The following is a 14,543-nucleotide window of genomic DNA, read 5'->3' as shown; positions in this document are numbered from 1 at the left end:
CAAAACTTTATCAACGAATTGTTATTAATCAACAGTTACTTTCATTGTTAAAGCGTAAATTAAAAATATGCCAAACTTATCAACTTAAAGCGTTTGTGGTTATAGTAAATTTCGGGTTAAGTTTTCGGGTACAGACAAAAATATCGTCTAAAATCGTCATTTTAAGAGCCTAACCGTCTCATACACACTTAATGATTGATGGAATATTAAAAGAAATTTTAAACCCACATACTGCTTGTTGAAGCAAAATCTATGAAAAATCCTACTTGTAAATAGTCTTAAAAGCCTAAATCAGTCAACCATTTACAGAAGAAGTTCAGCGAGGTTACTAAAGCGGGGAAGTATATTTGTTCCGTAAGTGAATTGAATGTTATCGCTCAACTTTACATTATTTACAAGTGTTTAAGAAAACAAAAATACGGATAATAATAATCAATAATAATTTCGAATGTACATCGTCAACCCAGTCGATGGTGATATTATTTCTTTGTCTTGTATTTTTTTTTAAAAGCTTCATCGACAGATTGATTGCTGTATATAAATATGTCTTTTCAAGTTTAAACTTGTTTGTAAAATAATCAAATTATAGAACAGTGGGGAATACAAAGTAGTTTTGAAATCATATTCGATCGGTCTAACTCAGACTTTTATTTTGTATGCAAGTCCTACACGTAAGTTGTTGACCACGAGATCATTGTCATTTCCAGAACTGTTTTGACTTAAGACCCGTTCGATGAACATCGTTCCATTTCACTTTTCCAAATCGCATAAGCCTCTTATGAACATGTAAAATAAAAGACCTTGAGGCTTTAGTACATTAATGTATATCTATTTGTATCAGAATGCTTTCTGATGCCACACAACATAATTATGTATAGATTTATTCTAACATTTTGATGAAGCTGTGTGCGATAATATCAAAATTTGCACTTTACCGATAAACCATGTACATAATTAAAAAATGATATATGAAAGTGTGTTGTCACTTTCTTAATACCTAGTTTATCGTGTGTGTTCGGCAATCCAAATCACTATTTACTTTCTTAATATGGCGGAAGGATATATCAAGCGTACAGGGAATGAGTCTGGAAACATATCATGCACAGTAGCTTTTACAATCTTCACTCTCAAGCAAGTCATCAGACAATGTTTGAATAAAGTACAGCCTCTGGTGACCTATCGATTAAGGTTAGACTTGCCACATAGGTGTTATCATCTCATTAGCGCTGAATTTCGTCCGCCTCACAGAAAAAAACTAATGAAAAATGACTCGACAACATTGCTTGTATTTAAAAACTGTACATTGTGACAAGTACACATGAAAAGACTCGAATAAAAACGTACCATGGCTTGCAAGTCTTGCGCGTGTCTAAAAATAAAACGTGTTGTCCCCAGTGTCACCGGAATTCCTTCCAGTTTCTTGTATATTTCCAGTATGAACTGGAAATATTTTTTCAAAACGTGCAATGCTTGCCACAATAAAGTGGGGTTATTTAAAATGGAATGTCAATAGTAAAGCCGCTTCATCCATCACCTTTTCAGTAAGTCTTTTTTAAATTGTGAACGTTTATATGACCATTTGTCATTTCTCTTGATACAACATAGTTCAATGTTTACTAATGTGATTTTAAAGATTGTGTTAATGTTTTGTTTTAATGTAAGTAACTCACGACGAAAAACATTACAAGTTTATATACAATTGGAGCTATTTGTGCATAGCTTATCATTAACACGTTCATGTTGCTTCTATATTGGTGCTCTTAAAAAAGGCAAACTTTGTTGATAAACGTTTTAATAGAGAATATACTATTTGACTGACTTGATGACAGAAACAATGTCGAACACAGACAGGCTATTAAAACTTGCATCCTAATGCGACAAAATGCTAACGTGTATTAGACTAATTGTGTATGCGGTGTTGTATTGTAGTGACATGGTAATTGCAAACAAAGGTTGTATGACCATTTCATCTTGCGCACACTCTTTGTCGGTATTAACCCATTTAAGCCTAGTGGACTCTCCCATCCTTCTAAATTGGATCAATTTATTTCCAAAATTAGGGATGTCTAGTATATTTATTTCTATATTTAGAATATTTCTTACAGGAATCCCTTTCAGCAAACAGCGCAGACCCAGATGAGACGCCGCCTCATGCGGCGTCTCATATGGGTCTACGCTGTTTGCCAAGGCCTTTTTTCTAGACGCTTGGCATAAATGGGTTAATACCTGCCGATGTCATTGCACGAGTCCTAGAGCCTGCATTGTTTCTCTCTGTTGATGTGATTATCATGTTACAAAATCATTAATTGAGCTAACATTTTTGTATTGTTATATATCATTTATTACGGTCAGGACTTTCCCAATTAATAAAACGATTGTGTCATTATTATTAAGTTACGAATAAGTGGTTTCCTGAAGCCTGGTTGGAAGGTTGTTGCCCATTATTTATAAAAACAAATGATCTATGACAGATGAAAGGATCACAAAACGTTCAGGCATCAGGCAATCATTATTTTAGACAATTATTTATAATATATGTGTAAACACTGTTTGGACAAAGCGATTCTCAGTAGTATGATTGTATTGTTCTAACCAGGGCTCAGGGATCAGCATTTTTTTACAATTTTAAACAGAGTGTTAATAAGACGAAATACTTATGTTTAATAAAAACATGTATACAATATGTCAATTTAACATTTAAATCCTTGCCATGGTATTAATAGTTAAGTAAACAAATAAAGTATTTTTCAAATCACTAGAATTAAAGCGGATATTGCGTATGCAATTGTCATGGCAAATCGACTTGCACCACAAGTGACGTCACCGGCGTAAGTAGTGAAGTACTGGTGTGTCTGGGCACTACCGCATTCGGAGTAGCTGTAGGAAACAACGAAGGCTCCCGTGGCGAATGCCGCCATGTCAGCAGTACATGTCCCTGACGTCCCGAATGGGGCGTTTCCAAGGCATGCCACGAAGGCATTGGTTGCACTTAAACGATATAAATCAATTTAATGGTATTACAGTTAAAGGCAATAATACTTCTTTACATCTAATAGTCCACTTGACTTCAATAAATGTGTCCAATGGACAAATGTTTTAGTCTCGACACATTATTAGTATTATTTTTTATTTGAGTTAGCTGTACATAAATAAAGGCGACGCTGTTGTCAAATATTTTATGTGAACACTCAAGTTAATTTCCCATGTAACAATTTATTCGTATGAAATTGCTATGAAATGCGCGCCCATTTCAAACATAAAGGGACCATGAACCTTTTTCAAATACAATTTTTGCATGGCCTTGTATTGTTGAACAAGCAGCAAACATTTTAACACGGTAAGTATGTCCGTTTTTGAAGATTCTGATGCAGCAATCTACGAACTTAAATTGATACGTCTTGCGTGGAACGGATTGACAATTGAAATGACTGTAATCATAACATGTATAAAGTATAAATAAGTTATACCTGCACATTGCGCTCTTGTAGCTAGCATAGTTCCCGCTCGTGAAGTGTCCAACTGCTGACAGCAATGAACTCGCAAACGTGGTGAAGCAGGTGTTGTCGATGAACATTTGTTTCGAACAGTGCTGTAAAATATCCAGCATTGCTGAAAAAAGTAAATGTAACAAATTTTTGCTGAATAATGTAAAACCATTGCTTAAGGATCAATTGTTGTTGCAATCGATTGCGAGTATCTGTAATCCTGACGCGAAAATATTGACAGAGCAGTTTTATACTGACAAAGATATGCCTAGAGCGTGTAGGTTATATTAACCCTTACAGCGCTGGAACCGAATTTTAAAGGCCTTTGCAAACAGTTTGGATCCAGATGAGACGCCACAAAACGTAGCGTCTCATCAGGATCCAAACTGTTTGCTATTCTGAGTGTATTCTTATAAAAAAAATCGAAGAAAATGCTAATTTTAGAAATTCAGCAGACGACATTTTAGCAGATGACAAATTTCCCAGCATACAAAGGGTTAAGGGGAACTTCATACTTTACTTGAAACGTAATCCTGGTTTAGAAACCAGTATTTTCCGCAATTGGACATATGCGCAAATAGTAACATTAACGGATGCTTACGGAGTGACAGTCGTCTTGAATGTTTTCGGCACGAGGAAGAGACTGATATGACTAGCATATAAAAAAAATTATGTTCTAGAGACATACGTCGATTTGGATCAATATGTGGCCAAATTAGTGTAGTCGTTGTATATAATAGGTAATGAAGTCAGCAGTATTTCTTGGCCTTAAGGTGTGCTTTGTTCGAATCGGCATATCATTATTTTTAGTGATAAATGCATAAGTGTATAACTAATAATTATAAATAGTATAGTAGCTGTGTATTAAATTATTTGTTTTCCGTATTATCATTTTTTCAAATATGTATGCTACACATAGCATCAACTGCCTAATAAAATGGCATATTTTGTTTGGACATTGGAGTGCGCAAATTAGAAGTCATAGATAATACCAGGAATATTTGAATTATTTCACTATAGATAAAAGCTTTAATCAAACGTAGTTAAAATTGTGCGCGAGGTCGTTTAGTTTAGCTTTAAAAAACAAATGATGAACAAGAGGACTATGATGGCCCTAAATCGCTACCCTGAGTTCGGTACACGCCAATGTTCAAGACTTACTCTAGCGACCTTTGTTTAAACTTCACATGATCAGCATTCAAACACGGTATTAGCATTGTCAAGATAAAGATTCTGATAATTTTTATTCAGATCGACTCATAATTGTGGATTATATAGTGACGCTATAGTTTTCCTAATAAATGACCTGGTGACCTACTTTGTTGGAGACACGTAACAAAGTTTCAAACGTGTTTATTAAAGATTGAGGCTTCAATGTGGATTCTAAAACAATTTATAAGTTTTGACCTGACAATGAGTTAGCTTCTGGACCGCAGTGAGCCAAATTCTTACTTGTCTTCAATATTGTAAAATCCAGAATAAATTTAATTGAGATATGGCTTATATAGTGTTTACAATTATTGTATAAGAATAAACATGGTTACCTACTTTTGAAGGCATATGACAGAGATTCAAACTTCGCGTAGAGATAAACATTCTGACTAATTTTCATTAAGATTAAGTTATTAAGATAGTAGAAGACTAATGGAATCGGGTAAAGTCTGGTGAATCAATTGTCTCAACACAACAGCGTTCTGAATACGGGCGCGTTGACATTGTGGTGATCCAGGTGTTTATTCCCAGAAGACGCTTCTACGGCTCTATATGTATATAGTGTATTTATGAACATTTAATTAATGTTTTGTTTAGTCTCCAAAAATATCTAACATCAATAACAATGACATTTTATGTAGACTTTCGAGATTGAAAGTATTGTTTTGAACATTTACAACTATTAACTGATTCTTTTACTGATTTCTCAGAATAAAAAAAGTTTATTCTTTCGCTGCACACATTTCTCTTTTATGACGGTGCAAATGTATGATTGGTTTGGCGTGTATTTATGTACCAATGAATATAATTTTGGTGGTCTGCACTATCTTTTAATTTACACTGGCTTTGAGTTGTTGCAAATGTACCTATATTGGTTGAATGTGCCCGTATTGTCGATAGGGAAATTAAATATATTTTTACTGTCTGAACATTTTTAATAAATACATGAAATAAATGATATTATTGTAAAAATATTTTTCGCCTAAACTTAGTTAAGCTATTAAATGCGTTTTAAAAGAAAATATGAATATAATGTGTAGTTATTTTTTATATAAGATCATGTCGGCTGGAGCATACTTTTAACCAAAGGGATGTCATGATAAGAAAATGACAATAGTTGTTGTTACATTTCAAATTTTCAAAAAACAATGTCTTACTAGGTTATGACTTAAACAAAATAAAACACACTTGTGAATATTAGTTTGCTTCTTTTTTTATGTAACCATAAAAATGGTAGCACCTTTTTGAAGATGTGTTTTACTTTGTGACTAAGGTTTTGGACGCACGTGACTCAGATTTTTTTCTCTAAATAATCTAACAAAATATATGTGCTGATCAAGATTCATCAGCATTAAACAGAAAATCTGGCTATGCTGATAGAGTGGCAACAATAATGTTTAAATTTTACCTGGGACCCAGTTGTTTACTCACGTGACCCAGACTCCATCTTTGCGTTAAAATGGATGCAATAAATAATTTGAACAAAGTTCCCAAATATTAAATTATAAACATTGCGTCTAGAGAGGTCAAATTAGTTTTTATCTTTTCACTGTTAGTCGGACTTAACCCAGCTTCGAACTCGATATTGCATGAACATTCTGACGAATTACGATCATTCTGGCGAATTCAACCTGTTTACATAGTTTTCGGATGCTTGTGATCCTTATTCACACAAACCTAGAAATTGTCAAGATTAACATTTAGACTATTCGTACTCGAGAAAGCTTATTGCTTCTAAAATCTAAACCAAGTTTTTGTCTTACATTTGATGACTTGGTTTTTAAACACGTATGACCCAGATTCGACCTAGGCCTTGATATTTTCAAGATAGATATATTGATATAGTTTTTTAAAGATTTAGTCGTAATTGTGGTTTATAGTATGTAGCGAATTTTTTTCAAAGAGTTGACCAAGTGACATTGTTTATGGACGAGTGTGACCCAGATTCATACTTGACCTATATAATATGTATAACCAAACTTAACATTCTGCCACAGTGTTTGAAGATTGAGTAATTAATAAGCTTCTTAACAAATGTTTTCTAAGATGTGTGGTGCTGACCAAGTTTTGGGCGCGCATAGCCCAGATTGCAAGTAGGCCTAGCTATTGCCAATATAATCTGTCTGAATGCGATTCATCAAATTTGATTTATGAATGTTGCTTCTAGTGTGGTTACGATGTTTAACCTGTAGATCTGGGTTGTTTCGGACGCACGGGGCCAAGATCATGGCCTGTATATTGCCAAGGTAAACGTTATGTACAATTTCATCACGATTAGATTAATAATTAGACCTCTAGAAAGATAACGAGCGTAGTTGACGACCAACATCGGATGCCGCACGACGACATGTGCCGGAAATCGAAAGATAACAACAGCTCTCCTTTGGCACTTTCGTGCTCAAGTGAGCTCAATAGAAAGTATGTTTTTCGTTTGTATTGCTCATTTAGCAAGAGTGTATGGTGCTTATTATAACCGTATGATTTGAATCCTTAGAATTTGATAAGTCTATCTCTGAGTTGTATTTAACTATACGTGTACAATAGATATGGCATTTGCGCTTTCGTAAACAATGCCGGTGGTTTATATAACATTTTGTATTCAAGTTGCTGAAAAAAAAAGTCTTAAGGGACCCAGTATAGTAGTTTGAGCTTAGTGTTATATTTACATTCTTTTTTACTGTTATAAGATATTTGTTTCATTTGTGTAGAGTGCAAACATTCACGAATTTATTAAATGTATATAAGAATAGATATTTACGAGTATTTTTGAAATTCAATTCGAAAGTGTGTGTGTGCCTTGTGACATAATATTACTACTAAACATGAAATAATAAAAGAGATTTTTAAAACATTATTTATTATGATACTAACTGCACGACGTCAAATAATTAAAGATCGTTATAAATCAGCATGTAAGGTATGAGTTCCAAGTTTTACCTTTTTAGTGTGTGCAACTGTTTTCGAATAGTTTAAATAATATTTGTCATAAGCAGCCTCTCCATAATACATAATTGATACATTTACACACCTTGCGACTGTTTGCACATCAGTCGAGATGCCACTTTAAACATTACGGGGTCATAATTAAAAAAGGCATCGGTTTTGTAGCAGGTTCCCACGGCGTCTGCCACGCACTGTATGGTACATTCAACACTGCAAAGGAGTATGATATATTATACTATATTTTAGATCATATTCATTTGCAAAAGATTGTACTTAATAACATCGAAATTTGTATGGGGGTTTCATTCCCACGCTTTTTGAAATGCGTGGGGATATTGTGGTTATCTCCGCCGTCCGTCCGTCCTGGCCACTATCTTCTCCTTCACTATTAGCACTAGAACGTTGAAACTTACACACATTGTAGCTATGAGCATATGTGCGACCCTGCACTATTTGGAATTTTGATCTGACTCCTGGGCCAAAAGTTATGGGGGTTGGGTTGGGGCCGCGTCAGAGATTTTCACTCATTTGTTTATGTTTTTTTACATTAACTTCTTAATTTCTACACCGATTTACTTCAAATTGATACTTAACATCTCTTATGACAATACGGTCAATCTCAACTATGCATGGCCCCATTACCAACCCTGGGGCGCCACCTGGGTCAAACATGCGGCGTGGGGATACGCGTCGGCCTCTGCCGCGCCATTTCTAGTTTGCATTCAAATAACAGCATAACATACTTTTGGCACAAAGCGTTGATCATGGCGGATGTCGTGGTTTGAGATATCCCGATTGGAATTGTGGTGCACGACTGATACCTCTCCATGACAGCATTAGCATCACAATTCTAAAAATATTTAATAACATATTGTGTATATCTTTTGTTCAAAAAACGTGTTATAAAAACAAAACGGACAAGTATATCTAGAAAAAAACGAATGCATTGGTGTTTTATAAAATTATAGTTCTTTCTCCAAATCATGGACACAAAATTGCTGCGGTTGTTTATGCAAGAAACCGTAGCATTTGACCTGTGTGTGTGTGTTGCGTTTAACAATAATACTTAAATGTATAAAAACTGAAATTTTAGAAACAAAAATAAAAGCACAATACATGCAAGACAACATTTAACATGAACAATGTTTAAATCTGTTTTATAGACCTACAAAGGTTAATGCATTGGTGGGGAGGAGAAGATGGTCATTTAACCGGTTAAAAAGCATATCGAACCCAGTCTCGGATTACCCATGAGGCAGAGTATGCAACTTACTTTGAGCCCGCGACTTTAAGTGGCCACATGAGACCGTAACGGAAGGATTTTTTCTTCTTTCCTTACGCTTATGTAATGAATTGACAAAAACTATTATTTTATATTAATATTATGTTCGATTAAAGGTTTGGCATTGGCTAACCATGCGACAATTATTTATTATTTACAAAACCTTATTGATTTCTTAAATTCCTCATCTAATAATTATAATGTTCTTCGGGCATTACAGTAATTTAATGACATTTTATACGTGTAAAATGACCTTGTCCCACTTATTTCTTGCCAGTCTTGGAACTGGTATGTTAATTTAATACAATTTGGCACCGGTGTTTTAGTAGGCAATATGCCGACAAGGGGCCTCGTGCGTGAGACCCAACTGTTTCACTGCCTATGGGCTTCCACGGTGCAATCCGGCACTTGAATGCACACAACTTAATTATGCAAGTCTTCTAAGATTATGGAGTAGACTGTGCACTGGTTTGTGCAATGAATCCACTCCATTCATATGTCACTCGTCGTGCGACTGGTGACAACACTAAATCCTTAAGACAGTTTATATAGTAAGGATCTGTGTGATTGGTATCGAAATAGTGTTATCATTCTATAAATTGTGCAAAATATACAAAGTCTTTCTGTGAGAAAATGGGAATACCATGCAATTCACTCGATCAAACGCGCATTTTTCTACCAATGATCATAATGTTTACTGACTGCACGGTTTAAACTCTTTCATGGTGATAGCGTGGCAATATTATAGATCAAATTCACTCATCCATGTCTTTGTGTGGCCGATTGCTTTATTGTACACTGAATGCACATTAGGTATTGCTGATATCAAATATGCATCCGTAATTCAATGTTATCACGTCATCATATGTGTGACATACGCCAATACACTATACGGAATGCACTTTAATAAACCAGCCTTTCAATGCCTCATAAAAATTATGTACACCTACAGCACTTATTGTGCCAGCATTTTGAGAGGAACTGAAGAGGTATTCTTTTATTACACCACATCAGAGGCAATCATACTGTATGCACTGTATCTCTGTTTGTAATTAGTTGACTTGCTTTCATATAGTCAAGTACATTTCTTTAACATCGTGTATTCTACATAATTAAAAAGAGTGTGTGACTTGTCATACTAAAACAGTATGCAGCCACTGTTTGTGTAATGTAAACTCTTACAACTTTGTTTGCATTCCTTTATGTAGAACTTTCGATATGGTTCGTAAAACGAATTGTCACAAGAAACATATATCAAAAGTAAGCTAATACAGCTATGCCAGAGAACGTCTGCTGGCAACCGTCTTCGCTAATTGTTTTTATTTATATTGCCTTTTTCATTTCGAAAATTGTGAAATTACTCAGCATTAATACAAACCTTAATTTGAAGATGTATCGCTTGCAAAATTATGGTATTGCTTTTAAAGGCAGATTCACCTTGAATATACTAATCAAGCACTTAAAATTCATCTTCTTGTAATGTCATTTTTATTAGAATGTTCCTCATTTGATGATATTGGTAGGAAATTATAAATAAATAAATATTACTTAAACAGACCAAATATGATAATACAAGTACCAACAGTTGCCTTGATACTTTATTTAACAACATAAGATATTCATTATTGATCACATGTTCATGTCTTTATTTATGGTACATTTTTTTTGAAAATGTACACTCATGGACTATTTATCTATTGTATGTAGAATAAACCTTAACCTATCTGTATTAAGGGTTCAGATATGGCTCAAGTGAGACCAGCTAAGGATCAACCCCACTTTGAATGTTAAGAATAGTGTTCATTGAAATAACTTCAATCAAGCAGTTTGTGTTTAACTTGTACAGAATACTTAGTTAAACTGATAAAAGTACTTTACAAAAAATGCCTGCTCGTATGTTGCGATAGATTTATAAACACACAGCGATGAAAAACAATATAAGCACAATACGTTTTCAGAAACGATTGCGGTTGTCATTTCTTTAGAATAAGTTAACATACCTGTGTCAGTACTTGTGTAACAGCGACGCCAAGAAGAATCACCAAACCTTAAATGAAAAACGTCATTAAGCCTACATGCATGCAACTATATGTCACATAAGTTAGACATATGGTATTTAGTACAAATATATTTAAAGTTTCATGAGTTATGTATAAAAATGGGTTTATACATCAAATCCCTTAAATTAATAATGAACAATTTGATTCAAGGTGACGTAGCAGTGATAAATAAAGATATGAATATTAAAAGTCCAGTACCATAATTAGGAGAGAAATTCGTGTAAGTCTCCGTTAGTTCTTTTATTTAAAACTAAAACTTTTTTTATTCGCTATTTACGATTTTATAGAGATATATACATTATTACTTGGTTTTACCTTATCATTATTTTTAATTAATATACCATCTCCTAGAAAATATACAGTATCATTGTGCCATTCAGGCATATTTAACATTGAAACATATCAAAATGGTACCCGGACAATATCCCGTATGGATAAAAGCCTGTTTATAAACGTTGTTTGTCAATAGTAAATAGAATGAATCAACACGTAAATAAATTTGCGAATTTTCTTTATGAACCAAAATATATCTTTGAACCGATCTTACCTATCTTTCCGGCCAGCATTATCACTTCGAAAATGGTTACAGTGTTGCTTAAATCCAAACGTCCGTAATTTAGGCAGTCAGTGAATGCTCTTGTAAAACAACTTAAATGCTCAGTGACGAAGCAAGCTGAACATAACATATATTTTTAAAGGCATTTGTCCGTTTCCAATTTTACTCAATTCCATTTCAATATAAGAATGTTTAGCAAACCAGACAATATTTCCAAATGGCACATGTTCGACACTGAAAAAGATTGTGTGTTTCACTCTAATTATGTCCATGTGTTCATGTGTTTGAGTCTGTTAAAGTGAATAATTCATTCGTTTTTTCTCTTATTAAATAGGTATGCTTGCCACCGGATAAGGCCTTGCCTTTGACACTGTTTAATGGTATATATTTAATTCTTGCTAAGGGTATATATTTCACCATATCACCATAAAACCGGCGTATAGCTGCAATGCTTTTCATAGACGGTTTCAGTCTCAGGACCGCGTATTTTATGCATTGTTATTTAACGTATCGTGAACTTTTGAGTTAAATCACTTTGCTTATTTTTGTCACTATTTAATGACATCGTTGACAAAATTGTTTCCAGATTTCTAACTGTTCACGTTTGGCAATCATATCGACCATAAGAGTTTAGCGAAGACATGTTTGGTTTTAGTTAGAAACTTATAATGAGGTTATTGTTTTAGATTTATTAACAACTGACTGGTTTTCTAATTTCATGGATTTACAGTTTGAACTGATTTATTGGATTGATACTTTAGTTAAGAAAAGCTCGACTTTCGCGATTTATTATGCTAACAATGTTTTATCTTTTACACGATCATGTTTGTATTAATTTTTACTACACTTGCCCATTCCTAAATAATATGTTAGGACTTTATTTCAATTTATTGTTAAAACCTTTAATACACATGTTTTCGTTCAAGACGCTTCGATATGATTTTGCGACCATTTTCAGAAAACGACCAGCCGCTATTTTTTATATTGAGCGTGCTCTAAGCAAGGTAATTCGATACGATCGATTTGCGATGTTTTGATACTACTCTGAATGCTAGTATTTATATGCTAGTCAACATGACTGGTGACAAAACTTAAACCTTAAGACAGTTCATGCATTAAGGATCTGTGGGTTAAATATCGATAGGGTGCACTTAATTATGCTGGTTTTCTTGTTGTTTTTTATGCCCAGGATAAACATTTGAACTGGTTAATTGCATTCATACTGCGCAGTTTTGAGTTGCTGAAATTTCGCTGATTAAAAGTCTAAATAAACTCATGTGCAAAAAAGTATGTTATGCATATATAAGTAAAGTCGATGTATATCGTAACGTTTAAATGATTTATTATCACGTTGATATAACAAATTTATATTTTACACAACTATGAGTGTACATGTATTTCTTGCTTCTACACTCGCTTAGCAAATAACCAGTTGGGACTTTAAATATAATAACAACACCTTTAATATACATGTATTCATCGGAGACGCATCGATATATTTTAAGAAAGCGAAACGCCTTTAATTAATTCATAATGGGCGTATCCTTAGCACGCTATTCAATGACAGACGATTTGAATTTTTTGTAGTTTCCATTCAAGATTTAAAATGCATGACAAGTATATTGATTTTCATTATTAATGTCTTACATAATATGCAGGTTAACATTTGCTGTGGGTTTGTAATGTTCGCGGTTGTTCGATGTTAAACGACATTCAACGATTTGTTCTGAAGAAATGAAAATTTTGAATTATTTATTCTTTGAGTGTTGGTCGATTGTTTTGGCTGTATAAGTTACCATAGAAACAATATCACCAAAAGCCACCGCCTAGATGGAGATTTAAACAGTTGTGCTTTTAAACAATTATTATATATTTATACACATTGCAATGTTGTTTAACCGTGTTTAGTTTCTTCTTTCAATATAGTTAGGGTAGTGTCTGATGACTTGTTATTTCCAACCCCTTGCAAAGTCGAGGGGTATAATTTTGATATTGTCCTTGGTCGGCCGGACTACAAGACGGTCGGGATCTTGGTCGGATGATCGGCCTGTAGACCTTCCCGTTTCCGCACGCAATCTATAGAATGCTTGGTCTAACGACCATTAAAATGATATATGATTTAGCACTACTCAAAGCATGCATTTAAATTGTACTTGATCTAAATAGCATTGAGAGCACAAGGCTTCAGACCCCCACCAAAAAGAGTAAGGCTGTCAATCGCGCTTACCAAACCGCAATGCCCAAGACAGTGAATTTCTCTCGGACCTGCACAGGCTGCTTCCACGGCAAAATCCTTAAGCTTAAACATAGAGATGGGGAAGTTCAACCTCTCCATCCTAGGGATCAGTGAGTCATGATGGACTAGCTCTGGACAGAAGCGACTAACTTCTGGTGAGTTACTGTTGTTCTCGGGGCATGATCAGGAGGACACAGCACACAACCAGGGAGTAGCACTGATGCTTTCAAAGTCAGCAAAGAGAGCGCTGATCGGGTGGGAGGCGCACGGACCACGGATCATGAAGGCCTCTTTCCTTACAAAGAAGAAAAGGATCTACGTGACATGATCCAGTGTTACGCCCCGACGAACGACAGTAAACTTTCAACCATCATACGAGAAAGACCTAAGAGAAACATTATCATTCTTATGGGTGCCTTCAACAATAAGATCGGCAAAGACAAACGAGGATATGGGGAGATCATTGGAAAGCAAGGATTAGGCGAGGTTGTTGTTTTTTCTCATGTATTTCTCACATGTCTTGACAATGTAGTATACATCGCTAATTACCAAAAAACGGAATACATAAGAAAGTGTTTGAAAATATGTACCTTTTTGTACTTTAACATGTCAAATATTTAGCGCATGCTTGAATACATTTTAAACAATGTAAATAGTGTCAATGTCATATAGAGAACTTTGTGATTTATCCAGAAACATAAAATAATTATTTATTTTTACGAAACATAGAGGTTTTATATCTAGAAAAAGAAAAGAAAAGAAAATATTT

The 14,543-nt window shown here is 34.4% G+C and overlaps 1 protein-coding gene across 1 annotated transcript; it reads right to left on the bottom strand.

Annotated features, from left to right (window-relative positions):
- Positions 1-2,641: 2,641 nt before the first annotated feature.
- LOC127881422 (uncharacterized) lies at positions 2,642-11,655 on the bottom strand. The gene is made up of 6 exons (XM_052429297.1): positions 11,530-11,655; positions 10,923-10,969; positions 8,384-8,490; positions 7,726-7,850; positions 3,468-3,609; positions 2,642-2,988 (listed from the first exon to the last, which is right to left on the bottom strand). Exons 1-6 carry the CDS (start codon positions 11,546-11,548, stop codon positions 2,748-2,750), a joined length of 681 nt encoding a protein of 226 aa, XP_052285257.1. The 5' UTR covers positions 11,549-11,655; the 3' UTR covers positions 2,642-2,747.
- Positions 11,656-14,543: the final 2,888 nt, after the last annotated feature.

The sequence above is a fragment of the Dreissena polymorpha genome, chromosome 5 (genome assembly GCF_020536995.1).
Source record: "Dreissena polymorpha isolate Duluth1 chromosome 5, UMN_Dpol_1.0, whole genome shotgun sequence".
Lineage (NCBI taxonomy): Eukaryota > Metazoa > Mollusca > Bivalvia > Myida > Dreissenidae > Dreissena > Dreissena polymorpha.
Note: the sequence above shows the minus strand (reverse complement) of the source record. Positions and strands in the feature narration are given on the sequence as shown.